The sequence below is a fragment of the Toxorhynchites rutilus genome, chromosome 1 (genome assembly GCF_029784135.1).
Source record: "Toxorhynchites rutilus septentrionalis strain SRP chromosome 1, ASM2978413v1, whole genome shotgun sequence".
NCBI classification, from domain to species: domain Eukaryota; kingdom Metazoa; phylum Arthropoda; class Insecta; order Diptera; family Culicidae; genus Toxorhynchites; species Toxorhynchites rutilus.
The window spans coordinates 151545452-151556887 of record NC_073744.1 but is presented as its reverse complement, the minus strand read 5'-3'; the positions used below and the strand labels follow the sequence as shown (position 1 = coordinate 151556887).

General features: G+C 42.5%; 1 protein-coding gene across 1 annotated transcript; it reads left to right on the top strand.

Annotated features, from left to right (window-relative positions):
• The first annotated feature begins 2169 nt into the window (after window positions 1-2169).
• On the top strand, window positions 2170-4599 carry LOC129762603 (uncharacterized). Its single transcript, XM_055761033.1, has 4 exons — window positions 2170-2253; window positions 2306-3706; window positions 3762-4389; window positions 4449-4599. The coding sequence occupies exons 1-4, from the start codon at window positions 2218-2220 to the stop codon at window positions 4529-4531; spliced, it is 2148 nt and encodes a 715-aa protein (XP_055617008.1). The 5' UTR covers window positions 2170-2217; the 3' UTR covers window positions 4532-4599.
• Window positions 4600-11436: the final 6837 nt, after the last annotated feature.

The window sequence follows — 11436 nt, the reverse complement described above, 5'->3', positions numbered from 1 at the left end:
TCTCTGCTGTGCTGCTAATTGCTGCTTTTAAGGTGTTCCAGCATTCATCGAGGGGAACAGCATCCAGTTCGTCTACCCCCGGTAACGCAGCTTCAAGACGCTGTGAGTATGTTGCAGCAACGTTCGGCTACTGTAGTCTCCGTAGGTGGTACCGTGGTGAGCGCTGGTGTCTTAGGTTATTGACGACTGACAGTTTAGAACGCCGTTTGACCATCACCAGGTATTGGTCTGAATCGATGTTAGCGCCACGATAAGCTCTGTCGTCGATAATATCCGAGAAGTGCCGACCGTCGATCAAAACGTGGTCAATTTGTGTTTCTGTTTGCTGTGGTGATCTTCAGGTGTAACGGTATTGGAGGCTGTGCTGGAAGAAGGTGCTACGTATGGCCATGTTCTTGGAGGCAGCGAAGTCGATAAGTCTTAGGCCGTTTTCGTTGGTTCGCTGATGGCCGCTGAACCTACCAATTACCGGTCTAAACTCCTCCTCTTGGCCGACCTGAGCGTTCAAATCATCGATGACGATTTTGATGTCGTGTTTAGGGCAGCGATCGTATTCACGCTCTAGCTGCGCATAGAGTTCTTCTTTATCGTCATCGGTGCTAGCTATATGGGGGCTGTGGACGTTGATAATGCTGATATTGAAGAAGTGGCCTCAATCTGCACATTCTTTCATTGATCGACCACCAACCAATCACCCGTTTTTGTATCTCCCGCATCACGATGAAAGCTGTACCCAGCTCGTGTGTGTTGCCGCAGCTCTGATAGATGGTAGTTTCCAATCTCTAGTCTGTGTTCTTTGCGTGGGTCTAGTCCGATTGTCCTGTCTCGAATTTCTTTGTGAGTTTTCCTGTGCGTTTTATTTTACGGATGGCTTGCAGGGCCTGCACCAACCCCCTGTCTCGCCGGAGGACCGTCGTGCACAGCTCTTTTTGGAGTCCCCGCTGGCACGAAGACAGTGATCAGCCGCCCCTAACATGGGGATCAGACGCTGTTTTGAGCCGCATCTCCATGTTGAACAGACGCTCGGATATCCCCCCTTCCCTGTCAGCATACACTATGGTTACTCGTACCCCAGCCGGCACCACGGGGAGGTAGGGAAAGGAGTTACTGGACAGGAAGCTAAGGACCACGAATGGGGTTTATTTTATGCCTGCAGGTACGCGAAGTACCGATGGTACGCTTAGTCCAGTCATTTACCAACCAACACATGTCATCATATTGTCAATAAAATTGACCGTGTGAGGTCCTCTTCCAGAAAAGTTCAGATTCATTGAGGACGGTAAATTACACAAGGTGAAGAGTTAGGGTAAATGATCTTGGTTTGTTCGATTTGGGATGTTTTTACTAGTTGCGTAAATGCAAATAGATTTTTCTTCATGGAAAGCCCCAAGTCTCTAGTTGCTAATACTACCATAAGGCGTTGAAATTATTCAAATTTTGATGTTTTTTAACGATTTTCCTCAAAGAGAAATTATGAACATGGTTTAACCACCTCTGATCATGGTTTGTCCAAAAAATGATCATGGTTTGTCCGGTTTTAGAAATCACCATTTTTGAATGAGAACATTCGAATGTTCAAGTATAGATTGCATTTATTATTCCTTGAGTTTACTGTCATCATATTGATCCATTCATAATTTAGGCTTTCTTCAGAATATTGCCTTTTTTTGGCATTTTAAAAGTGTTCACCCCAACACACTCAACACAGAGATTTCTGCTATGCGTGAAGGACACAATAAACGAACTGCAGCACGCCAAGCGGTTGCCATAGAAATCATGTGGACAACACAACATTAGTGAATTGGACAACTCATGATCAGAATTGAGGTCATCGAAATGCGTTAATTTAATGGTTTAGCTATGTAAATCTGATACAAATGGTGTGCAAATAATCATTTGGTGATTGATTAAAAGTTAGCTCGAATGAGGGGCGCATTGACACCAATAGAAGGTGTATTTCATAATCATTTAAAACATGTGAGTCCTTAAAAATGTCCTATAAAACTACTGTAAATCATGAAAAAGGACAACTTTATTTATATGTTTTGCAACATTCGAATACCTGATTTGACAAAGGCGTGCTGAATTAGAGGATATATGATTTACTCTTGAGTGGCTTAATCGAAATTATATGCTGATGCCTGAAAACCAAATAATCACAGTAGCCATAGAATACAAATTTCAATCCACTATCAAATTTATTGATCATCGGTCACAATGAAATTTCGCTGTCAGGAAAATCCAAATTTCCAGGTATGTTCCAAAAAGTGTTCTATTCGCAGATCATCCAAACCGTCTTCTACAGGATGATCGCACGCTCGAAATATGGAAGATTTGCGAGCGTCTCCGCAGCTCGCTCGACCCATCGGAAATAATCGATTTGCGAAACTCCTTCCAAGGATTCGATCGCTGTTCGTCCGGATTCATCCAGGGCCATGAATTTGCGCGAATCCTCAACTGTTGCCTCAGAAAGCCTCTGTGCTGCGACGTGATCTGCAGACTGGCGGAGTACTTTTCAACGCCCGACTTTGGAGGTGTTGCCTATGGCCAGTTTTTGGACATAATCACGAAGGAAGATGAGAGCTGTGATGCGAAACAGGAGAAGTATAGTCTATCGAGCGCAGAGCACCGAAGACTCGCGCTGGTACTGATGTCAATCGCCAAGACTCTCAGATTCCGCGAGCAGATCCTCCGTCCGTACTTTGAAGAGTACGAACGCATCGCGGGAAATGTCGGGTGTGTCACCTATGCTTACTTTAAGCGCGTGCTGTATTTCTTAGGAGTAACGTTGGGCAGGTCGGAGTGGGAACTGCTAGCGAAACGATTTATGGTTCACCACTGCAAACTTGACTACGAGGCGTTCGTCGAGGAGATTGATCAGTTGCTGCGATATTTGGACACTCAAGGACCAGTTAAGCGGGAGGAAGATGAGGAGGTACCTCTGAAAGTCATCATAGCAGAATTACCCAAAGTAGACCGATCAGAGGTAGGGATCGTTAATTTGGAGGATGTTTTCGAAAAGACTACCACGTGTCATCCATGTGTTAGTCAAGCGAGGGAAGATCGGAGTTTCCATATACTAATGGATCACATACAAAAACACGTTTGGAAGAACCGAATACGCATTCGAGAGTTTTTTGACCAGTATGATTTATTGTGCTGTGGATGGCTTTCCCGAACTCAATTCATTCGCTCGATGGATGCGATGGGTTTGAGTGGACTGTATAAATTTCCTATGACTGATTGTGAAATCAAACTCGTTTGTGATCATTACAAAGATCCGAGAAACGCGAACAGAATTCAGTGGGTTTGTTTTACGGATGATGTAGACAGAGTATTTGCTGAGAAGGACGTGGCGAAAGGGGTATGTCAACCGTGTGATGGTGAGCATGTATCGGATGATGTTCCGGTAGAGAAAAAAGTATGTGCCCATAAAGAGCGAGATTTAGCAGCTGAGGTTATACAACTTATACGGACATTGGTGAGCTCGAGACGGATTCTGATTGAACCAGTATTCAGAGACTTCGATCCTCACTGTAATGGCCATATCACACGTGGTCAAGTTGGCGAAGCTCTAGCGATGGTTGGGATTTCCATCACAGAGGAACAGAAATATGCTCTAGATAAACGATTTTCTGATGATTTCGGCTTCAACTACACACGTTTTCTAAAGGAAGTTGATCCATCACCCTGCGTTCCTTCGGCGGTAAGCCATATTTTATATCATTTCACCCCACATTTCAATTTTGTATTATTTATAGTACGAGACCATACAGAGAAAAGCTGCAGCACACAATCGGAAGGTTGAGGCCACATCGCATCATCACGAAACGGATATTGTTCGTATCCTGGCCAAGATCAAGGGTCAAGTGATACGCAAGAAGGTACGCATTGTGGACTTCATGCGGGGTTTTGATTCGCTCAATCATGCTCGTATCACTCGGGATCAATTTGAACGTGGCTTAGCTACCGCCAAGATAGAGCTTACATCAACCGAAGTACGGACGGTAGCCGACATGTTCAGAACACCCCTCCAGGATACGGTGGATTACCGGAAATTCTGCGACACGATAGCGGAGATTGATTACCAGTGCAATTTGGAGAAAGCTCCGCTGCTCGTTCCCCTGCAGCACTTCACTTCGGAAGATGGTCCCCACAACCATTTGAACTTTGAGGAGCGCACGATCGTTTCCCGGACGTTGCAAAAATTAGCCCGTTATGCTGACGTGGTGTCGAATCTCAGCTCACCGTTGAAGGATTTCGATCGGAATCAGCTGGGTATAGTGAATAAAAATCAGCTGATTCGTGCGCTGGCAATGCGCGACTTGCATACAGCTATTTCCAGTCGGGAGTTCGAGGTGCTGTGCAAATGTTTTGGAGTGAATATAGGTAATACAGATTCGGCGAATTATACTGGGATTCTTATGAATATTGCTCATTCCTCACAGGTTGCAGGCGGGAGATCAACTATCGCGCTTTGTTGGCTGCTCTGGATTACCTATATGCCAATCGTCATAACCATCCATTCTGAACAGTTGAATTCTACTGAAAATTTTACAAACATTGTATTTATAAATTTTATTATTTTATAAATTAATAGAATCTTTGATACAAATAGAGAGGACTAAACTAAGGACTGGCAGTTTAAATAGCTTATCGAATATTCAAGAAGTGTTTTTGTATTTCTTAGCAAAATTGCATCTCCAACGCTCCCAAACATTATTATAAAATAAATAATCCACAAATTATATCATGAGGCACTCTTCGCAGAAAATGAATTATCGTTTCCAAACGCAATTACGAAATTCATTCGAATCATGAAGAAGTTGGACCTACGATACAATCTTTCGTTTCTCTCTATGCTTCCAGTGTATTGAGAATGAAACGGACAGCTACTTTAGTTTTCGCTGTAGTATTGATGTATTCAATTTGTATTACGCTGTTATTCTAGTTGCCTTTTTTGGGAAGCACAAATTGGACAAATCGAAAGGTTAGATTTAACACGTTTACAGAATGCTTGACATTTTACAATTATTCAACGGTTTATCTATAAAATATAATTATTGCTGTATTGGGTGGAATTGGGAGCAGCTAGGACGATTCAGTATTTGATTATGACTACGCAAGAAAGTTATATATGGAAGGTTAAATAAAAATCTAAACACTGAACATGTTGAAAATAATGAATGATTCCGAACGCTTGTAACTCGACCATTTCATAATTGATCACAAACAACTGTGCATCAATTGATTATAAATATGTCCGCGCTTCTATCACAATTTTTTTTAGACAAACAATTGGATAATTTTTCAATTTTTCAATTTAAATAAATTTCGCTACTGCATTCCGAATCGATAATTTATTTTCGAACCGGGAAGCATCAAGGGGATCGGTAGCAAACCAGAAACAACAACAACGGCAGCAGTAGCAGCAGCGAAGAGTTTAAATTTCTCCACATAACTACAGCTTGTTTCATTTTCTCGTTTACAAGCAGAATGAATAAGTCGTACCGATGTTATCGATCCAACATACACTAGTTACCAAAACTAGCTGTACCCTGCCACGGTTTGCTGTGGAACATTGTGGTTGCATGGTTGAGTTGAATTTTTAATTTTTTTATGTTGTAACAACAGTCCTAGTTGTGTTTGGTTGTTTAGTATATTGTATCATAGTTTGAGCTCAATCGGTTCCGTACTTTTTGAATTTTTGACGCGACACAAACGAACAGAACATTTTTATATATATAGAGATAGATGAGGGAAATCGATAAATTTTAAATCACTTAGAAACACAATTTCAGTTCATAATTTTGTCAAACAATATATATATATATATATATATATATATATATATATATATATATATATATATATATATATATATATATATATATATATATATATATCTAGAGAGAGAGAGAGAGATAGATGAGGGAAATCGATAAATTTTAAATCACTTAGAAACACAATTTCAGTTCATAACTTTGTCAAACATGTGGAAAAAAGATGTTTCCTTCACAGAGAACACATATTTATTACTGAATAGTCGATTTTAATTAGAAGCTCAATTTCAGAAACGCACTCTGGTCATATATAAAATCATTTTTCTTCAAATTTTACATTTTTTTTATGCCGTAACAACACTCCTTCATTCGCTATCCAACTCTTGACGAGTAAAGTTCAGTGTCGGTATTGTGCGTTGCCACTTTTGCTATTGTGCTATTGGTACGAGTGAATCGTGTACGAGTGAAGGTCATTGCTGTCCGCTTTCGACCTGACCTTTTGTGAAGTGGAACGAAGGAACAAAGGAAGCAGCGCTTTTGCAGCGAGCCGGATTGCGGCTGTTGAACTGATTCGGCATAACGGGATCGCCATCGCGTGACTGTCGCAAACGGGATTCATCATCACGTGGCTGCGTAAGCTATTCTTGCGCTATTGTGTTGTCTCCGTAGCGCGTAGCCTCTGTCTCTCCCTGATTAGGGCAGTAGAGCGCATTATTGGAACAACTTATATATTAAGGTACACATATTTATTATTAATATTATTATTCAATTCATTTGTTCATTGTTTGATATTATTATCATATTTTTTTTTGCTATTTTTTTTAAGATTATTGTTAAAATCAAAAATAATTTAGAAATAAGACAGAAATTTTTGTAAAATGGAGAATAGTGGAGGATCTCCAGAGATGGAGATCTCCGATAATGAATCTCATACAAGATCTGGGAAAAAACATAAACGAGTCCCTCATAAGGAAGATAATTCTTCTGGGGACGAATCCGCTCATCCTACCAAAATTGCAAGCCTCCCTTCTCAACCCACTGTTACTTCCACTCCCCCTCTCCCATCATCGATTTCGCTTCCCCCTTCTGATGCTTCCGATCCAACCCAATCCTCGTCCTCGTCCTCATCCTCATCCTCGTCCTCGTCCTCGTCCTCGTCTTCCTCCTCTGTTGTCTCCGCTCCACGTGTCAGAGTTTATCCAGAAGATGCACCTGGAACTGGCCCTTGGGTTGTTTTCCTCCGGCCAAAACCGAAAGGAAAAAACCTTAACGTGATTCAGATCATGAAAGATCTGGCCAGATACACTTCTGTATCTGAAATTCGCAGGGTTAGACCGAACAAATTGCGAGTTGTCGTGAATGAACGGAAACACGCAAACGAGATTGTTGCTGATCAACATTTCACTCTCGAATATCGAACATTTATACCCTCCCATAACGTAGAAATTGAGGGGGTGATAACTGAAACGGGTCTGACGAGCGAACAAATAAAAGCAGAAGGAAAAGGCAAGTTCAAGAAGCTCCCCTCAATGGAAGTGAAAATCTTGGACTGTCGCCAACTCGGGAAACTTTCCCATGATGGGGACCAAACTAAATTTACGCCGTCCGACTCGTTTCGAGTCACCTTTGCTGGTGCCGCCCTCCCTGACTACGTTATGGTGGACAAATTGAGACTACCTGTGCGACTCTTCGTGCCAAAGCCCATGACTTGCAACAAATGCAAGTCAGTTGGTCACACTTCGGATTATTGTGCCAACAAGGAGCGCTGTGCCACTTGCGGAGAGCAACATGAGGGGAAATCCTGCAGTGCGACTGAGCATAAATGTCCATATTGCGGGGGATCCCCACACGAGCTCTCAGTTTGTGAAAATTACAAGAGTCGCTGGGAGAAACAGAAGCGCTCTTTGAAGGAACGCTCGAAACGCACTTTTGCAGATATTTTAAAGGGTGCTTCTCCACTGGCCCAACAACAACAACCAATCAACACACAAAATGTCTTCGCCACGTTGCCCGTTGACGAAATAGAAGCGGACACAGCTAACGGGGGCACACCGTTCATTTTCCAAGGGAATCCCCGGCGCAAAAATGTGACCACTCCCAAAGTTCAAGGACAAGCCCCTCCGGTGATACCCCCTGTTAGCATGCCTAAAAAATCGAGTGCAGCGGACAAGCAAAATCAGGTTCCTCCTGGTTTCCGTGGGAATAATTCACCTTCGAATGGCCCAGCACTCGAGGGGACATCAAAAACCCCAACTGTCCCTGTTATTCCGTCCAGTTCAACTTCCCAATCGGGATTTATAAAGTTGTCTGACCTTTTGGACCAAATCTTCAATTGTTTTAATGTTTCCGACTCCATCAGAACCCTTGTCATCTCAATGCTTCCAGTATTAAAGACAATTTTGCAACAATTGATGCAAACATGGCCCCTCCTTGCAATGATTATCTCTCTTGATGTCTAATTCAAATAGAGAGGTCGGAGATATCACTGTTTTACAGTGGAATTGTTGTAGTCTTATCCCTAAATTGGATACATTCGAAATTTTAATTCATAACTACAATTGTGATGTTTTTGCTCTGTCCGAAACTTGGCTTTCTTCGCGAGATGATATCTCTTTCCACGATTTTAATATTATACGCTTGGACCGTGATGATAGATACGGAGGGGTGCTTTTGGGGATCAATAAGTGCCACTCATTTTTTAGAATTGACCTTCCACCTATTGGAGGGATCGAAGCTGTTGCTTGTCATGCAAACATCAGAGGCAAAGACCTCTGTATTGTCAGCTTGTATTGGCCTCCGAGAGCTGCGGTTAGCCGCAAACAACTCACTCCAACTTAGCCGTGTGCTCACTCCTTCCTGAGCCACGATTGATCTTGGGAGACTTCAACTCTCACGGAACTGCCTGGGGGGAACAGTACGACGACAATCGTTCATTGTTGATATATGACCTTTGTAACAGCTTCAATATGACCGTACAACACGTGTACCTAAACCTCCTGCTAACCCAAGTGCTCTTGACCTCTCGCTTTGCTCGAATTCACTATCGTTAGATTGCAAGTGGAATGTAATCCAGAACCCCAACGGAAGTGATCACTTGCCAATCAAAATTTCCATCACCATTGGGTCGAATTCTTCTGAATCTATAAACATGGCATATGACCTCACAAGACACATTGACTGGAAAAAATATGCGGACGCGATTGCTCTAGCCATCAATTCCAGAGATGGTTTACCTCCATTGGAGGAGTATAACTTCCTTTCTCGTTTGTTCTATGACAGCGCGGTTCGCGCTCAAACGAAACCCATCCCAGGTTCCACCATTTCCCGAAGGCCTCCCAATCTATGGTGGGATAGCCAATGTTCCAAGCTTTATGTAGAAAAATCGAATGCATTTAAAGCTTTTCGGAAACGTGGAACCCCTGAAAATTTTCAAACGTATTTAGCCCTTGAAGATCAATTTAAAAACTTAATCAAAGGGAAAAAACGTGCTTATTGGCGAAATTTCGTGGGAGGTTTGTCACGAGAAACGTCAATGAAAAAATTATGGAAAGTGGCTCGAAACATGAGAAATCGCTCTTCAACGAATGAAAGCGAAGAATATTCACATCGATAGATTTTTAATTTTGCACGGAAGGTTTGTCCTGATTCCGCTCCTGTGCAAAAAACTGTTCGAGATATACCACAAGGTAGGTGCGATCTTGATTCCGAGTTTTCGATGGTAGAATTCTCTCTTGCTCTGCTCTCATGTAACAATTCTGCTCCGGGATCGGATAGAATTAAGTTCAACTTGCTGAAAAACCTCCCTGATGTGGCGAAACATCGCTTGTTGAATTTATTCAATCGGTTTCTGGAGAATAATATTGTTCCAGATGATTGGAGACAAGTGCGAATTATAGCTATTCAAAAACCCGGAAAACCCGCGTCCGACTTCAATTCGTACCGCCCAATAGCAATGCTGTCTTGTATACGGAAATTGTTGGAGAAAATGATCTTGTTTCGCCTTGATCGATGGGTTGAAACGAATGGCCTACTCTCAGATACACAATATGGGTTCCGCAGGGGCAAGGGGACGAATGATTGTCGTCTTGCGTTGCTTTCTTCAGAAATTCAAATGGCTTACGCCGAAAAAAAACAAATGGCTTCAGTATTATTGGACATAAAGGGGGCCTTCGATTTTGTTTCAATAGAGGTTTTGTCGGACAAATTACACTCTCGGGGTCTGCCGCCTCTATTGAATAATATGTTATATAACTTGCTTTGTGAGAAACATTTGAACTTTTCTCACGGAGATTCGGCAGTAAGTCGGGTCTCTTACATGGGCCTCCCCCAGGGCTCATGTTTAAGCCCCCTTTTGTACAACTTCTATGTAAGCGACATCGACAATTGCCTTACACAAAATTGCAGCCTAAGACAACTTGCAGATGATGGAGTGGTGTCTGTCGTAGGATCAAACGAATCCGACCTGCAAGGACCCTTACAAGATACTTTGAACAATTTTTCAGCCTGGGCCATTGGTCTAGGGATCGAATTCTCCACGGAGAAAACAGAGATGATGGTTTTTTCTAGGAAGCATAGACCAGCAAAACCAAAGCTTCAACTTTTGGGTAAACCGATCACTCATGCTATGTCATTCAAGTATCTTGGGGTCTGGTTCGACTCCAAATGTACTTGGGGGGCCCATATTAGGTATCTGAGTAAAAAATGCCAACAAAGAATAAACTTTCTCCGTACAATTAGCGGCACCTGGTGGGGAGCCCACCCAGAAGATCTTATAATGTTGTATCGAACAACTATTCTCTCAGTGATGGAGTATGGCAGTTTCTGTTTTCAATCAGCTGCCAAAACACACCTCATTAAACTCAAGCGAATTCAGTATCTTTGTCTCCGTATCGCGTTGGGATGTATGCCCTCAACGCATACCATGAGTCTCGAGGTTTTGGCAGGCCTACTCCCACTAAAAGATCGCTTCAATTTATTATCTCTTCGGTTCTTCATCCGGTGTAAGGTCATGAACCCATTGGTGATCGGAAATTTTGAGCAGCTGATCGAGCTAAATTTTCACTCCGGATTCATGAGTTCATATCATGAATTCATCTCCATGCAGGTTGATCCTTCTTCGTATATTCCCAACCGTGTTTGTTTCCCTGACTACATCAATTCCTATGTGCATTTTGATCTGTCCATGAAGCAAGATATCCATGGATATTCAGATTACCAACGATCGAGGATCGCTCCAACGATCTTCGATGAAAAGTATGGGGGTATCAATTGTGATAATATGTACTTTACTGATGGGTCCACTATAAACGAGTCCACAGGATTTGGAGTGTTCAACGAATTTTTTAGCACCTCACACAGTCTTCGGAATCCTTGCTCAGTGTATATTGCTGAATTGGCAGCAATTCATTGGGCGCTGGACAGCGTCGCCTCACGACCTGTTGAACACTATTACATTGTAACGGATAGTCTTAGCTCTGTCGAAGCTATCCGTTCAGTGAGGCCGGAAAAGCACTCGCCGTACTTCCTTGAGAGAATACGAGAAATTTTGAGTGCTTTATCCAGACGCTGTTATGTCATTACCTTTATCTGGGTCCCTTCGCATTGCTCCATTCCGGGTAATGAGAGGGCTGACTCATTAGCAAAGGTAGGTGCA